The sequence below is a fragment of the Petromyzon marinus genome, chromosome 1 (genome assembly GCF_048934315.1).
Source record: "Petromyzon marinus isolate PM22_M1 ecotype Great Lakes invasive population chromosome 1, UKy_Petmar_22M1.pri1.0, whole genome shotgun sequence".
Lineage (NCBI taxonomy): Eukaryota > Metazoa > Chordata > Hyperoartia > Petromyzontiformes > Petromyzontidae > Petromyzon > Petromyzon marinus.
In genome coordinates this window covers 17,077,233-17,094,847 of record NC_133667.1, presented here as the reverse complement: position 1 = coordinate 17,094,847, position 17,615 = coordinate 17,077,233, and the positions used below count along the sequence as shown (strand labels likewise).

The following is a 17,615-nucleotide window of genomic DNA, read 5'->3' as shown; positions in this document are numbered from 1 at the left end:
GAATGAGTGAGTGAGTGGGTGGGTGGGTGAGTGAGTGGGTGAGTGAGTGGGTTGGTGGGTGAGTGAGTAGGTTGGTGGGTGAGTGGGCGGGCGGGTGAGAGGCTGGGTGGTCGCGTGGGTGGAGATTCCGCGTCTGGAGACGCAACGGCGATAACGACATTATACATTTAAAAAAGAGAATTGATGTTTTCATTTTATTTAAATATTTTTACGAATGCAAGAGTGTGAAGCAGAACCGCCACTTTGCTCGCCGCGTTACCCGAGGCTCCGGGGGGCCCCACGTACGCTCGGTGGGGGGGCTGCCCCCCCCGCCGTCGTCGTCCGGCGCGTCGCGAGGGGGGGGGTCCTGAGCCTCGTCCCGGAACACGACGAGGCGCACGGTGGCCGGCGTGCGGCGCAGGGCCGCGATCGCCTCCTCGTGCGTCGCGCAACGCAAGTCGATTCCGTTCACCTGGGGGAGGGGGCGGGGGAGGGGCGGGGGCGAGGGCTTCTTGGCTCGGCCGTCGAACAAAGGCGGCGGTCACCGCACCGCCGCGCGGCGCTCTCGGACGCGCCGCCACTGCGGCCGTCCGGAACGCTCTCTTCCTTGCCGACGTCAAGGAAGCCACTGCGAGCTACGGTGCACTTTCAAATCATCATCTAGATTGACGAACTGGTTTCTTGAGAACTGCTCGGTGATGCGTTTAGTTTGGCGTCCTTCCCCCCCACCGCGGCTGGTGACGCACGGTGCGAAATAAGTTCAACGCACGGTAAATACTACACCATAGACTCAACACTGCACCATAGACTCAACACTGCACCATAGACTCAACACTGCACCATAGACTCAACACTGTCCATAGACTCAACACTGCCCATACACTCAACACTGCCCATAGACTCAACACTGCACCATAGACTCAACACTGCCCATAGACTCAACACTGCCCATAGACTCAACACTGCACCATAGACTCAACACTGCACCATAGACTCAACACTGCACCATAGACTCAACACTGCACCATAGACTCAACACTGCACCATAGACTCAACACTGCACCATAGACTCAACACTGCACCATAGACTCAACACTGCCCATAGACTCAACACTGCCCATACACTCAACACTGCCCATAGACTCAACACTGCACCATAGACTCAACACTGCCCATAGACTCAACACTGCCCATAGACTCAACACTGCACCATAGACTCAACACTGCCCATAGACTCAACACCCCATAGACTCAACACTGCCCATAGACTCAACACTGCACCATAGACTCAACACTACACCAAAGACTCAACACTGCCCATAGACTCAACACTGCACCATAGACTCAACACTGCACATACACTCAACACTCCCCATAGACTCAACACTGCCCATAGACTCAACACTGCACCATAGACTCAACACTGCCCATAGACTCAACACCCCATAGACTCAACACTGCCCATAGACTCAACACTGCACCATAGACTCAACACTACACCAAAGACTCAACACTGCCCATAGACTCAACACTGCACCATAGACTCAACACTGCACATACACTCAACACTCCCCATAGACTCAACACTGCCCATAGACTCAACACTGCACCATAGACTCAACACTGCCCATAGACTCAACACCCCATAGACTCAACACTGCCCATAGACTCAACACTGCACCATAGACTCAACACTGCACCATAGACTCAACACTGCACCATAGACTCAACACTGCACCATAGACTCAACACTGCACCATAGACTCAACACTGCACCATAGACTCAACACTGTCCATAGACTCAACACTGCACCATAGACTCAACACTGCCCATAGACTCAACACTACACCTCCGATTAGCACGGTTGGCTACGTATGGTGCGTAAGAAGTTAAACGTACTCGAACATACATGCGGTGATACCATTTGCCGCGGCAAGCCGGGCAGAGTTCCGCCACGTCACCTCACCTCCAGGATCTGGTCGCCCGCCCAGAGGCGTCCGTCCTTCGCCGCAGCCCCGGACTCGTAGACCTCGTGGATGATGATGCCTCCCTGGGGGACGAGAGAGGTGCGGGAGAGTGGCGGACGCCGCTTGTGAGGGTGGACGCTGCCCGTGGTGGACACCGGTAGCATTTGCTACCCCGGGGTGATACCGACTGAGTGAGCGAGCGAGCGAGCGAGCGGGTGAGTGAGTGCGCAAATGAGCGAGGGTGAGTGAGTCTGCGAGTGAGCTTTTCTGTAGGTGAGTGAGCAAGTACGTGGGTGAGTAAGCGAGTGTCCGGGTACGCGGGTGGGCGAGGGTGCGTGCGGGCGAGCGAGCGTACGAGCGTGCGGGCGGGCGGGCAGACGGGCGAGCGTACGAGCGTGCGGGCGAGCGAGCGTACGAGCGTGCGGGCGAGCGTGTGGGCAGAGGGGCGAGCGTGTGGGCAGAGGGGCGAGCGTGTGGGCAGAGGGGCGAGCGTGTGGGCATGTGAGTCTCTCACGAGCAGCGTGTCGGTGCCGCCCACGATGCTGAGGCCCAGGCCCGTGCGCCCCTTGGCGATGGCGATGTGCGTCTCCAGGCCCGGCACGATGGCGCACGACGCCGGCTCCCCCGCGCCGCCCGGCACTGCTGCAGCAATGGCCACCACCACCGCCACCGCCACCACCACCACCACCGCCACCACCAGCACCACCGCCACCACCACCGCCACCGCCACCACCAGCACCACCGCCACCACCACCGCCACCGCCACCACCACCACCACCGCCACCGCCACCACCACCGCCACCACAAGCACCACCGCCACCACCAGCGCCACCGCCAGCACCACCACCAGCACCACCAGCAGCAGCACCACCACCAGCAGCAGCACCACCACCAGCACCACCACCAGCAGCACCGCCACCACCAGTGCCACCGCCAGCATCACCACCACCAGCACCACCACCACCAGCACCACCACCAGCAGCACCGGCACCACCAACACCACCACCACCAGCACCACCAGCAGCGGCACCACCACCAGCACCACCACCACCAGCACCACCACCACCAGCACCACCGGGCGGGTGTTAGTGATGGAGCGCCGTCAAATAATCCAGAGCGGCCGCCCACTCACCACGGCGCCTGTGCCAGGCTAGGTGCACTTTCAGGTCGTCACATGAGGTGTCGAAGGCTCTTGCTGCTCACACGAGGTGCTATGGGGTTGACTGATTGAGTTGACTGATTGAGACGACTGGCAGTCACACCGGTTGTGCTCCCACTACAATGCCAACTCTGCCTTTCACAACTACTCTGACCTCCAACCCAGAAATATCTCATGGACTCGCACACAGAGACCCACAGACTCACACAGACAGCAGTAGACTCACAGAGACCCATAGACTCACCACACAGAGACCCACAGACTCACTCAGACAGCAGTAAACTCACAGAGACCCATAGACTCACCACACAGAGACCCATAGACTCACACAGACAGCAGTAGACTCACAGAGACCCATAGACTCACCACACAGAGACCCACAGACTCACACAGACAGCAGTAGACTCACAGAGACCCATAGACGCACCACACAGAGACCCACGGACTCACACAGACAGCAGTAGCCTCACAGAGACCCATAGACTCACCACACAGAGACCCACAGACTCACACAGACAGCAGTAGAATCACAGAGACCCATAGACTCACCACACAGAGACCCACAGACTCACACAGACAGTCATCGACTCACAGAGACCCATAGTAGACTCACAGAGACCCATAGACTCACCACACAGAGACCCACAGACTCACACAGACAACAATAGACTCACAGGGATCCATGGACTCACACAGAGAGCAATAGAATAACACGGAGATTCACAGACTTACACGGAGATCAAAAGACCACACAGAGAACAATAGAATGACGCAGCTAATATGGTGGAGCAGTAGGTCCTGGGAGCAAGGAGAAATCCGTGGAATGGAGGGAGGGGGAGAGGGATAGAGGAAGGGAGGCAAGTGGGACAGGGGAGGGAGGGGAGCGAGGGAGGGGAGGGAGGTGGGAAAGGAGGGAGGGGAGGGTAGGCAGGTGGGAAGGCAGGGAGGCAAGGAAGGGGAGGGAGGTGAGGGAAGGGAGGGGAGGGAGGTGAGGGAAGGGAGGGGAGGGAGGGAAGGGAGGGAGGGGAAGGGAGGGAGTGAGGGAAGGGAGGGAGGGAGGGAGGGAGGGGAGGGAGGGAGGGAGGGAGTGAGGGAGGGGAGGGGAGGGAGGGAGTGAGGGGAGGGGAGGGGAGGGAGGGGAGGGGAGGGAGTGAGGGGAGGGAGTGAGGGGAGGGGAGTGAGGGGAGGGAGGGAGTGAGGGAAGGGAGGGAGTAAGGGGAGGGAGTGAGGGAAGGGAGGGGAGGGAGTGAGGGGAGGGAGTGAGGGGAGGGAGGGAGTGAGGGAAGGGAGGGAGTGAGGGGAGGGAGTGAGAAGGGAGGGGAGGGAGGGGAGGGAGTGAGGGGAGGGAGTGAGGGGAGGGAGTGAGGGGAGGGAGTGAGGGGAGGGAGGTTCTCGATGCCGTGACGTCCACGAGGTGAGTGGAGGTGGTTGCTGTGCGCCAACAGGCCGAGAGTCGACTCACGCTGCGGCGGCGGCGCTCCGAGCGGGAAGTCCGCGTGCCGCCCTCCCTCCCCGCTCCCCTCCCCCTCGTCCTCCTCCTCCTCGTCCGTCCCCGTCGCGGCAACCTCTGACCCCGCGCGAGCGCCGGCGGCGTCCTGCAAAAACGCGGCCACGGCCGTCGAGCGGAACGTGTCGCGCGGGCCCGAGCGACTTCTGTGTCGGTGTGGCACGCAGCCCGACGTGCCCGGCCTTTTAGCGGCGCTAAAACTAAACTACGACTTTTATCTGACCACGCTAGATAGAGAGAGCTCTTTTGTCAGAAGCGACCTGGCTGGCCATCACAAATGATAGCTCGACGAAGTGGGCTTGTCATTATCATCGCGCGGACATCCATAGCGGCAGTCGAATACGCTTATTGAACGAGCGACGTCGGTTATAAATGTGGAGGGAGAAAACCGGAGGGGCCCGGAGAAAAATCCACCTGACGGCCACGGGGCGAGAGAGAGAAAGACGCAGACTCCAAATACACAGCAGGCGTCATCAGGGTCGGAATCGAACCCACGACCTCCTCCATATCAGGCGAGGCAGGCGCCGTGGTGGCTAGGTGATGTTAACTACCTTGGCGGGTATACAGGAGGTCGTGGGTTCGATCCCGGCCCGGACACCTGCTGTATATTAGAAGTTTGCGTGTCTCTCTCTCCCCGGGGTCGCGTGGATTTTTCAGTTTTTTTTTCACCTTCCCTCCACATTTAGAATCGACGTCACCACGCGTTGAAAGATGTGCATTGGTTGCCGCTATAAAGACGTCCACGTGATTGCAATGATGAGCCCACTTCTGACAAAAGAGCTTCACAGCAGCTCGTTGGGCCTTTCCTGGAAAATGTAAAAACAAATAAAATTAAATACAACAACACGGTTGACCATCGATTATCCGGCTGCTCCCAACATTATCCGGCGGTGCCGGGTCGATCCAGAGAAACCGGCAAACCGCTACAAGGGCTTTAACCGGTCCGTCGATCAAAAACATAACGTCACGCAAGAATGTGCAAAAAATAAGCTCATTTTAAATTACCGTGGCGTAGCGATTAATTATCCGGCATTTAAAAAAATTAATCTGGCGTCCCGCCCCTCCAAGCCAAAGCTGCCGGATGACCGATGGTCTCGCAAGCCACAAGCAGGGTGGCGTTGACAACTGCCACCCGCCGACTCACCTGCTGGCAGGGGTCGGCGGTGGCGTGGAAGAGGAAGGGGTTGTACAGGGACGGAGGAGGAGGCTTTGGGGGGGGCGAAGCCGGCGCCGGTGGCAGCGGCGGCGGCGCGTCTAGGCTACCCGCCGGCTTGGCAAGCGCCGCGGCCAATCGCCGGCGACCCCGAGCGGCCGCGGAGGTCGGACGCAGCAGAGGACGCCCCGGAACAAAGCGGCGGCGGCGGATGCGTCCGCGCGCACGCAACGGAACGGACGGACGGCGAAAGCGTTCCTGTTAGCGTTAGTAGCGGCGGTGGTAGTGGCGGTGGTAGTGGTGGCGGTGGTAGTGGCGGTGGTGGTGGCGGTGGTAGTGGCGGTGGTAGTGGCGGTGGTGGCGGTGGTAGTGGCGGTGGTAGTGGCGGTGGTGGCGGTGGTAGTGGCGGTGGTAGTGGCGGTGGTGGCGGTGGTAGTGGCGGTGGAAGTGGCGGTGGTAGTGGCGGGGGGCTCGCGGAGACCGGAGGAGGAGGTCGCGTGCGGGGGGAGAGGGAGGGGCGTGTTAGTGCGTTGCTCGCTCGGCGCCAACATCGGCGCCTGCGCTGCGCGTGCGTTAGCGCGGAAGGACGCGCGTCGGCCAGGGGTTTGCATTGCGTGGGCGAGCGTGGGCGAGCGTGGGCGAGCGTGGGTGTGGTTGTGTCGGCTGCGCTGCACGGTGAGAGCAATGACAGACGTCAATGTTTGGCTGGGTGAGTGAACGGGTGGGTGCGTGGGTACGTGAGTGAGTGGGTGGGTGAGGCAGGGTTAGTCACTGACCTGGGTTAGTAGGTGGTAGAAAGGGTTGCTAGGCTTAAGGCTGAAGTCTTGCCGCGGCGCGGCAAACTTTTGCCGCGACTTTTCCCAGCGCAGGCGTGAAAATCAGACGCAGCGCGGACGTGATTGCAACGCGCCGGTCGAGGAACCACACCCGTGCACGTACACGCACGCACACACACGTGCGAGCACACACCAGGCCACGCACATACACACGCAGCCACGTGCACGCACGGACGCACGCGTTTTCGGGTCGCGCGAGCCACCCCCCACCCCCCCCCCCCCCCCCCCACCACTCTCGTTCGGCTCTCGAGCTTCCCTCGCCGCGTGGAGCGAAACGTCGGACGTCGCGGCCGACCACGCGAGCCCCACCCACTGACCCCACCCCCTACGAAAAACCCTCCGCAGCCGCAGACTCCGGACCTCACACGACCGTCGCTTCAGCGGCAGCGGCAAGCAGCGAGCAGCGAGCAGCGTTACATTTTTAAACTATATTTTTTATTGACACCAACGACAGCGACGACGACAGCCACCGCCGTCGTAGCGGCGGTGGCGACTCGCGAACGGCAACGCGTCGCGAGCGGGGGGGACGTGACTTCGGCGCGAGTGGGGAGACGTTTCCGCGCGAGGAGTTTGACGCGACCGACCGCCGACACTCGAGCGGCTCGTGCGTCAACACTCACAAACGTCAAGTGATTTCTTTCCCTGTGTATATATATGTGTGTGTGTTGAGCGTCTAAAGTCTCTGGTTGTGACTCACAGTGCATCTGTCCATGCCTTCTCCCCGTGCCCCAATCCATTTTTCAATCCTTCTCCCCTCCTTGCAACCCCTACACCGGAATCAGCTTCAACACGAGACTCGGCACCGCTACCCATGCTCAACACTACCCATAGACCTAATGCTGCCCCTGAACATTAAGCAGTTCCCCTCCTCAACCTCCACATGGGTCTGTCCCGTGTCCTCCCGCCACCAGCGAGAGCCTTCGACACTTCACGGCGACGGCCACCGAGTGCACCTAGCCTGGCACGAGCGCCGCGGCGATGTCACCGCCACGGTTGGCGGGGCACGGTGGCCGTTTGCCGTCACTGTTATCGTCGCTAGCGGCACTTGCCCCAACGAGGCTACCTCTCTTTTTGGGAGCTTTTGGCTTTGTGCGCTCGCGAGTCCGTCCCCCGGGGACGCTAGCGCACGGTGAGACGAACGGGGAGCGCGGGCGGCTGGGGGCTCGGTGGCGGCAGCGTCGTGGGCTGCTTCCACGGATCACGCCATCGGGTGGGCGGGCGGGTGAGTGGGCGGCCGGGTGAGCGGGTGGGTGAGCGGGTGGGTGGGGGAGCGGGTGGGCGGGTGAGCGGGCGGGTGAGTGGGCGGCCGGGTGAGCGGGCGGGTGGGCGGGCGGGTGGGGGAGCGGGTGGGCGGGTGAGCGGGCGGGTGGGCGGGCGGGCGGGTGGGCGGGTGGGCGAGAGGACGGGCGAGTGGATGAGCGGGCGAGAGGGGTGGGTGAGCGGCAGGATGAGTCGGTGGGTGAGCGGGCGGGTGAGCGAGCGAGCGGGCGGGCGGACAAGTGGGCGGGAGTGAACCGAGCGAGCGGGCGTGAAGGTGCGAGGAAGATGAGGGGGGGGTGGGGGGTCGAGGGCAGCGCACGGTGGGGTGGGGGGGGCGGAGGTGGGGGGGGGAAAGTGGGGGGGGGGGGGTCGCACAGCCAAACAACAGAGAGCGGACGGACATGCAAAACAACAAGGGGTTAGCAGCACAGCAACAAGGACCGAGGCAAAGCGCGGAACGTGCGGCTGCTTGCGCTGCGGTGCGGACGTTAGGGGCATGCATTGTGACGATTCAGGGAGAGAGAGAGCGGAATGGGGGGGGGGGGTGTGGGGGATGGGGGGGAGCTGTTGGAACTCTCAAAGAACAGAGGTGGCGGTGGTGGTGGCGGTGGTAGTGGCGGACGAAGAGGGAAAGTGCACAGGAAGGAGAGAGGCAGGGCCTAGAGAGAGAGAGATGTGGTGAGCGGTGGTGAGTGAGAGCAGGGCACGAAGGATAATGGGGATGATGGAGTGGATGGAGTGGATGGAGGAGATGATGATGGAGATGATGATGGAGATGATGATGGAGGAGTGGATGGAGATTGTGGAAATGATGAGAGGGCAGAATCCCAGGATGAGTGGCAATGATTCGGGGCAGCGGAACATCGAAACATCGACCCGTCAGCGGTTCAACTGAACGCTTTAACGGAGTCGCGATAACAACGCCGCGTCTGTAAATCTCCCAGACATATTGACTGGAAACAAAGACGGCCAGGCGTGGTGCGGTGGCCACCCACCAAACCCCCCACCCCCCGCCCCGTGTGCCACAGTGCCGGCCTTCGTAGGCGCTCGCTGCTCGCTAACGGCACTTGCCCCTACAGTCTGTTAAGGCTACACGGGGGATCTTTGTCTTTGTGTGTGTGTGTGGGGGTGGGGCGCCCTCACCTGGGCCCTGGGCACGAGGCTCTGCACCACGAACTCGACGGGGTGCACCGCTCGCCGGATGGCGTCCACAGCCCGCTCGTGGCTGGCGTCACGTAGGTCCTCACCACCCACCTGCATCGCGTCACCCACGCATCACCCACACCGTCACCCACGCATCACCCACACCGTCATCCACACCGTCACCCACACCGTCACCCACACCATCACCCACACAGTCACCCACACCGTCACCCACACCGTCACCCACACAGTCACCCACACAGTCACCCACACCGTCACCCACACAGTCACCCACACCGTCACCCACACAGTCACCCACACAGTCACCCACGCATCACCCACACCGTCACCCACACCGTCACCCACACCGTCACCCACACCGTCACCCACACAGTCACCCACACCGTCACCCACACCGTCACCCACACCGTCACCCACACTGTCACCCACGCATCACCCACACCGTCACCCACACAGTCACCCACACAGTCACCCACGCATCACCCACACCGTCACCCACACCGTCACCCACACCGTCACCCACACCGTCACCCACACAGTCACCCACACCGTCACCCACACCGTCACCCACACCGTCACCCACACAGTCACCCACACCGTCACCCACACCGTCACCCACACCGTCACCCACACCGTCACCCACACCGTCACCCACGCATCACCCACACAGTCACCCACAGTCACCCACACCGTCACCCACACCGTCACCCACGCCGTCACCCACGCCGTCACCCACACCGTCACCCACGCATCACCCACACCGTCACCCACACCATCACCCACGCATCACCCACACCGTCACCCACACCGTCACGCACACCGTCACCCACACCGTCACCCACACCATCACCCACGCATCACCCACACCTTCACCCACACCGTCACCCACGCATCACCCACACCACCACCCACGCATCACCCACACCGTCACCCACACCACCACCCACGCATCACCCACACCACCACCCACGCATCGCCCGCATCGTCACCCACACCGTCAGCCACGCGACCATCACCGTGACCGAACGCTGCCCGCCGCACCTCCAGGATGCGGTCGCCCTCCTTGAGCCCTCCGAGGCGCGACGCGGAGCTGTCCTGCAGCACGTGCTTGATGAAGATCCCGCGTAGCACCTCGCCCGGCGTCAAGCGCGCCCCCATCCCTCGCCCGCCCACAATGCTGATGCCCAGCGACCGCCCACCGGGGTCGCGGTCCACCAGCACCCTGCTCGCTCGCACGCACGCGGACGTGAACACGTGCACACGCAGACAAAGAACCCCCCCCGTGTCGCCCAAACAGACCGTGGCCCATAGACTCGATGATGCGCCATAGTCAAGTTGGGGGGTGGGGGAGGAGGTCCTCATCGGTGGGGGGGGGGGGGGGGGGGGGGGCGGTGGGTCCTTACTGGTGGGGGGGAGGGAGGGGTCTTTATTGGTGGGGGTCCTTACTGGTGGGGGGGAGGGGTCGTTATTGGTGGGGGGGGGGGTCCTTACTGGTGAGGGGAGACAGAGGGGTTTTTATTGGTGGGGGGTCCTTACTGGTGGGGGGAGACAGAGGGGTCTTTATTGGTGGAGGGGGTCCTTACTGGTGGGGGGACACAGAGGGGTCTTTATTGGTGGGAGGGTCCTTATTGGTGGGGGGAGACAGAGGGGTCTTTATTGGTGGGGGGGGGGGTCCTTACTGGTGAGGGGACACAGAGGGGTCTTTATTGGTGGGGGGAGGGTCCTTACTGGTGGGGGGAGACAGAGAGGTCTTTATTGGTGGTGGAGGGGGGGGGGAGGGTCCTTACCGGCGGGGGGGCCCCCAGTGAACCTGCGAGGGTCCCCGCTCTTCGCTTTCCTCCCCCTCCCCAGCTTCACGCTCCGGCAAATCGGCTTCTCTGTCCCCCCCACACGCACACAAAGACAAAGATCCCCCGTGTAGCCTGTGACGGACCGTCGGGGCAAGTGCTGTAAAGCGAGCTGCACCTATGAAGGGCGGCACGGCAGACAAGGGGGTGGGTGGCAAACACCACCACGCCCGGCCGCCTTTGTCTTCCCGGTGGCGATGTTTACGCAACGCACCGGGTGCTCATTTGATGCTGAGTCGACCTAGGAGAGGCCCATGACAGGTTCAGATAATGTTGGTCGTGAGCGGGGAATGGAACTCTGGCCGCCGGGTTCGTAGCGCAGCGTAGCGCTAACCGCTACACTACCGCCACCATCAACACCAGCAGCACCACCACCACCAGCAGTAGCAGCGCCAGCAGATGATGGAATGGACGATGACGATGATGGTCACGACGATAATGACAATGATGATGATGATGACGACAAAGATGACGATGATGACTATGACAATGACTAGCCTTTTGCCCAGTCCAAGGACGGGTGTATTGCAGTAAATCTGAAACTTGCAAGCGAAAAGCAGAGCGCGACGTGATATTCATTGCATCCATTCGCGTGCAATTTGTAAGGGCGCGGTGACACAGACCTATGTCATTTTAAGGTTATAATCCCTTGTCCATCACGACGTCCTTTCTACTTCGATGTCTCAACAGCGTTACGGAGATCACGTGGCGTGAGGGTTCTGCCTTTGTAGTGAGGGTTGTAAGTTGATGCCGAGGAGGGGGGAGGAGGCGTCAGCCGCTAATAAATATTAATGAGGGGGGCTGGTCGATGTGGAGTGGCCTCACGAGCGTTAAGGACAGACATCCCTGGGTGATTATAGTAGGTATGACAGCGATGACGGTGATGATGACGACGACGGTGATGACGACGGTGATGACGACGATGACGGTGACGATGACAACGGTGATGACGACGGTGATGACGACGGTGATGACGACGATGACAATGACGGTGACGATGACGACGGTGATGATGACGACGGTGATGACGGTGATGACGGTGACGATGACAGTGACGACGGTGACGACGAGGTAACGGCAGGCGTGTCACCTGCTTGCCGCGGCGCCAGCGTGTGCGCGCCGACTCTCCCGGTACTCCTCCAGGTCGCCGGCACTCACGAACGTGAGCCTGCACGGCCGGCGCCAAAACCGGGCACAAGCGACACGGCGGCACGGCCGCAAACAAAACGCCCCACGTTGCCGTTAGACCAGCAGGGTCAGCACCAGCAGCACCATCAGCAGCACCATCAGCACGAGCAGCACCATCAGCAGCACCAGCAGCAGCACCACCACCAGCATCAGCACCATCAGCAGCACCATCAGCAGCACCAGCAGCACCATCAGCAGCACCAGCAGCATCAGCAGCACCACCAGCATCAGCACCAGCAGCATCAGCAGCACCACCAGCAGCAGCTCCTTTACCAGGGCTGCTGCGTGGCACCCCCGCCAGCGCAATTCCTCGCGCCAGCGCGCAGCTCGTCGACGGCACAGCGAGGACACAACGAGCCGTGTTAGTGAGATGGGCGCCGGGCAGGCAGTGGCAGTAGTGATGGTGGTAGCGGTGGTAGCGGTGGTAGCGGTGGTAGCGGTGGTAGTGGTAGCAGTGGTGGTAACGGTGGTAGTGGTGGCAGTGGTGGTAGTGGTTGTAGCGATGGTGGTAGCGATGGTGGCAGCAGTGGCTGTAGCGGTGGTGGCAGTGGGAGGGGGCGGTGGCGGCGGCGGCGGCGGCGCTCCCGGCAGAGTGAGAACCGTGCAAGCGCGGCGCCGGCGCCAGCCGCTCGGGCCGCATGCGGAGGCCCGGCAGCGGTCGACGCGTCGCCGGGGTTAGTGGGGCGGTGGGGGGCGGGGGAGCGAGCAGAGGAGAAGTCTTTGTACGTGGCGTGGGGCGAAACACCGCTGCGGTGGCCAGAAACGCCGGCGTGTGTTTGTGGCTTTAAAAATATATATATATATGAAATAAAAGTATATTTTTATTTTACCAGGTAAGGCCCCCCTACTGAGCTATAGATAGCACCTTTTTTCAGAAGCGACCTGGCCATCGCAAATGTCCACCGTCGTGTGGACAATTATAGCAGCGGCCAAATACCCGGAATGCGTGATGCCGATTCTAAATGTGGAAGAGGGAAAACCGGAGGATCCGGAGAGAAAAAAAATATCCATGCCACCACCACGGGGAGAGACAGAGAGACACGCAGACTCCAAATATACAACAGGCGTCGTCAGGGGTCGAGATAGAACCCACGAGCTCCTGTATACCAGGCGAAGGAGTTGACATCTCCTAGCCACCGTGATGATGAGAGACAGAGAGACACGCAGACTCCAAATATACAGCAGCAGGCGTCAGGGTCGGGATTGGGTGGTTCACGTGACATGCCTGCCCGCTCTCGCTCCACGGTACGGCTGGGATGGTTAGTTAGTCGATTAGTTGTTTTGATTGACTCAAAAATGATAACGATCGTTGTTTTCACCATCATCATGATCACCATCATCATCCCTCCACAGGTTGATAAAACGGGGACCCCCCCAATCCGCCAACTCGGGACGTTTAAGTGTCGTGCTACTTTACGGGCGCAGTATAAAACGTGGTCGGTGACGTTATTGTTGTTATTGTTGGTAAATAATCCAAGGCTTGGAAAGGGGGGCAGCACAGATGATGTGGGGGGGGGGGTAAAGGGGCAGAGGGGGTGGAGGGCAAGAAGGAGGTGGGGGGGGGTACTCACTCTAGGGATGGGGCCTCCCTGGGCCCCACAGAGGGCCCATCACACCTGGGCCACGGGGAGAGGGGGCGGCGGCGGCCGCGGAAGGGGGAGCAACAGTGAGCGGCACGGCAGGAACATCGGCATCGCGGGCAACGTTCCCCGCCTCGTTAACGGGCAACGGTCGCCACCGCCGGGTTAACGGGCAACGGTCGCCACCGGGTAAACGGGCAACGGTCGCCACCGGGTTAACGGGCAACGGTCGCCACGTGGGAGTGTTGCCGCACGTGTGCTACTGCGTAGCGACGCACACACGCACTAACACGCACGCACGCAGAGGGCGAAAAGCAGCTAAGCGGAGCGTAGAAGACGTAACGAAAAGCGGACACACGCTCGTCAAGAGCTCCGCCCTAAGAGGACGGGGATCTCTTTGCCGTTTAAATACAGGTGACGTTTCAGGCGATGGGCCTTCTTCACGGGAGAGCGGAGAAAGATCACGAACAAGGGAAGTCGCCCGCCCGCTCACTCACTCACTCGATCTGCGCTCCGATGAGCGAGTGCTTGCGCAGGAGGGCCCGAGCCTGCGCGCTGCCAAGGCCGGCGGCGGGCTCCCCGCTCACGGCCACCAGCACGTCGCCCGGCGTGACGCGCCCGTCGCGCCCCATGGCCCCGCCGTGCATCACGCTGCGCACCATCATGCCGGCGCCCTCCGGGTCCGCCGTCACCGTCATGCCTGCAGCAGTGCCGCCGGCAACAGGACGTGCGCGCGTGTGTGCGTGAGTGCGTGTGTGTGTGAGTGCGTGTGTGTGTGAGTGCGTGTGTGTGTGAGTGCGTGTGTGTGTGAGTGCGTGTGTGTGTGAGTGCGTGTGTGCGTGAGTGCGTGTGTGTGTGAGTGCGTGTGTGTGTGAGTGCGTGCGTGCGTGAGTGCGTGTGTGTGTGAGTGCGTGTGTGTGTGAGTGCGTGCGTGCGTGAGTGCGTGTGTGTGTGAGTGCGTGTGTGCGTGTGTATGTGAGTGCGTGTGTGCGTGAGTGCGTGTGTGCGTGTGTGTGTGTGCGTGTGTGCGTGTGTGCGTGAGTGCGTGTGTGCGTGTGTGCGTGAGTGCGTGTGTGCGTGTGAGCGTGTGTGTGTGAGTGCGTGAGTGCGTGTGTGCGTGTGTGTGTGAGTGCGTGAGTGCGTGTGTGCGTGTGTGCGTGTGTGCGTGAGTGCGTGTGTGAGTGTGTGCGTGTGTGCGTGCGCAAAGACAAAGGTGGGAGGAGCGGTGGTCGCAGGGGGTTAGCGCACTGCATCTACAACACGAGTCCAATTCCCGCTCACAACGATTATATTATCTGAACCGGTCCTGGGCCTCCCCTAGGTCGACTCAGCCTCGAATTAGTACCCAGTGTGGTGAGTAAAAACATCGCCACTGGGGAGACAAAGGCGGTCGGGTGTTGTGCTGGCCATCCACTCACTCCGTGTGCCGTGCCGGCCTTCATAGGTGCTACTCGCTAATAGCACTTGCCCCAAACAGTCCATGGTTGTGTGTGCACAACAACAATCAACGTTTGTTCTGCGTTCACAGTGGAACAAACCGTCACGCAATCACAGACGCAAAGACAAAGGTCTCCCGTGTAGCCTTAACAGACTGCTGGGGCAAGTGCCGTCAGCGAGCAGCAGCGGCACCTATGAAGGCCGGCACGGCAACAACGCGAGTTTGGGTTTTGGCAGGGGGGTGGGAGTGGGAGGGGAGTGGTGGCACCGCGCACTGCGCCACGAACACAGCGGCCAGGGTTCGATTCCCGCTCGCGGCCAACACGCTGGCGCGCACGCACGCACGCTCACGGACGGACACACGCACGCACACACGCACGCACACACGCACGCACACACGCACGCACACACACACGCACACACGCACGCACGCACACACACACACGCACGCACGCTCACGGACGGACGAGTGCACGCAAGACGGGCTGGGTGCAGATGCAGCGCTTGTCGCAGTAAAAAAATGTTTTTTTTTTAACAAATATTACATAGCAAACAGGGGGAACATAGACATAGAGTAGGGAGAGAGGGGGTACAGAGAGGGGGTGGGGGTAGAGAGAGGAGAGCAGAGCGCGAAATATTTTGTGAAATCTTTCATTTAAAAAGGGAGGGAGGGGGGGGTGGGCACATAAAGCAAAGCATTGAAAAAACAAAACAAAAAAACACGAAATGATGAACGAAGCAAAGTGCCGACTACACCGAGCATCTTCTTGTTTCCTCTGATCGTAGTCAAACAAAATAAAGAGTGCACGCGGACCAAGGGGAAGCGAGAGGCATTCAGCCAGCAGTGCACCGAGCATCCGCGGCTGCTGCTCACCGAGGCTGGACGTCCCTTTGTTCACCGTGATGGTTTTCTCGAACTCGGACGGAGGACGGGTGACCCCTTCGCTCACCTGGACACACGGAGTCACGGATTCACGGTGTGACAGAGTCAGAGAGTCACGGAGTCACGGTTAGCGCTGCAGGTAGCTGCTGCTACCGCTGTTGTTGCTCTTAGTGGTGGCGCCGGTGTTAGCAGTGGAAGTGGCTGGTGCTGCCGTTGCCGCTGGTCGTGATGGTTTGGTGGTGCTGGTGGTACTGGTAGTTGCTGGTGGTGGTGCTGCTGGTGGTGCTGCTGGTGGTGCCGGCGTGCCTGCGAGGTCGAGCCGTGGGACTGCCCCGAGGTGGACGACGACTCCAAGGCCTCCGACTCGGTGGGCTCCACCTACGCGTGCACGACAAGCGGACACGACCACGCGTACACGATCATGCGGACACGACCACGCGTGTACGACCCTGCGCACACGACGAGCGGACACAATCATGCGGACACGACCACACGTACACAACGAGCTTACACAACCACGAGTACACGACAAGCGGACACGACCACACGTACACAGCGAGCTTACACAACCACGAGTACACGACAAGTGGACACGACCACACGTACACGATCATGCGGACACACGACCACACGTACACAACGAGCTTACACAACCACGCGTACACGATCACGCGGACACACGACCACGTGTGTACGACCCTGCGCGCACGACGAGCGGACACGACCACGTGTACACGAGCGTGGCGAGCGTACGTGACGCGGGGTGCAGTGACGCGTGCACATCGACACCTTTGCAACTCGCGCCGCCGGTAGTTGCCGTAGTACGGGCAGGCAGTGGGGGGTTGAGGGGGGGGGGGGGGCGTTGTTTCCTGCTGGGAGTTTTTCTCCCGACCGATTGATTTGTTGTTGTACCAGGAGGCTGCCACCGGCAACTCTTACAGAGATTTCACCCTTTCGAGAACTCATCAGCAGAGCAGTGCCCAAGGAGGCCGCCGCACCCCCCTCCCACCCCCCCAAACAACAACAAGAACAACAAGAAACACATAAACAACAACACTCAACTTATTCTACAAAACCGAGCATCCCCATCCCCCCCCTCCGACTCCCACACCGACAATGACCCAGGCCTGATCAGCTACTGCAGCGTTGTTAGTGGATTAGTCGTGAGTACAGGCTCGAGGAGAGGCAACGCTACGCAAGGAAACGAGGAGGAGCAATCGTCATCATCGTCGTTGTCGTCATCGTCATCATCATCGTCGTCGTCGTCATCGTCATCATCGTGGTCGTCGTCATCGGATGCGGGGGTGAGGGGGGCCCATCGCGGATCGCCGCGTGGGTGCCCTGGACGTGGTGGTGGCACGGCCCCTGGAGGTGTAAAAAATGCAATGTGCCTGGGTCCCCCAGGGTCCCCCCAGGGTCCCCCCAGGTCCCCCTGTGTCGCCGTGTCCCCCTTCCAGCCTGAGGGATGCCACCCCCCCCACCCCCCCACGCTGCACCCGCGTGCGTTGCCGATGGTCTGCGCGCGAGCGCCGAGCGTGCAAGCGTCACACCGCCCACCCCCCCCCACCGCCTTGACACCCCCAGGCACACTGGAGGAGGTCACCTGGTCAATCCCAGAATGCTTTGCGTCTTCACACGCGGCTTACGTCGGGGC

The 17,615-nt window shown here is 61.0% G+C and overlaps 1 protein-coding gene across 2 annotated transcripts in view; it reads right to left on the bottom strand.

Moving 5' to 3' along the window:
* The window catches only part of LOC116943281 (multiple PDZ domain protein-like), a 52,478-nt gene that overhangs the window by 5,086 nt on the left and 29,777 nt on the right, over positions 1-17,615 (bottom strand). The window contains exons 22-35 of one of the 2 annotated variants that reach the window (XM_076065029.1): positions 16,268-16,339; positions 15,953-16,028; positions 14,143-14,341; positions 13,633-13,677; positions 11,964-12,041; positions 10,814-10,903; positions 10,068-10,248; positions 9,006-9,116; positions 6,543-6,620; positions 5,758-5,883; positions 4,569-4,701; positions 2,462-2,589; positions 1,947-2,030; positions 260-451 (exon numbers count right to left, since the gene is read on the bottom strand). In XM_076065029.1, coding sequence (XP_075921144.1) covers positions 260-451; positions 1,947-2,030; positions 2,462-2,589; positions 4,569-4,701; positions 5,758-5,883; positions 6,543-6,620; positions 9,006-9,116; positions 10,068-10,248; positions 10,814-10,903; positions 11,964-12,041; positions 13,633-13,677; positions 14,143-14,341; positions 15,953-16,028; positions 16,268-16,339 — 1,593 coding nt within the window. The remainder of the gene's footprint in view (positions 1-259; positions 452-1,946; positions 2,031-2,461; positions 2,590-4,568; positions 4,702-5,757; positions 5,884-6,542; positions 6,621-9,005; positions 9,117-10,067; positions 10,249-10,813; positions 10,904-11,963; positions 12,042-13,632; positions 13,678-14,142; positions 14,342-15,952; positions 16,029-16,267; positions 16,340-17,615) is intronic. The other variant, XM_076065030.1, reaches the window with a different exon arrangement.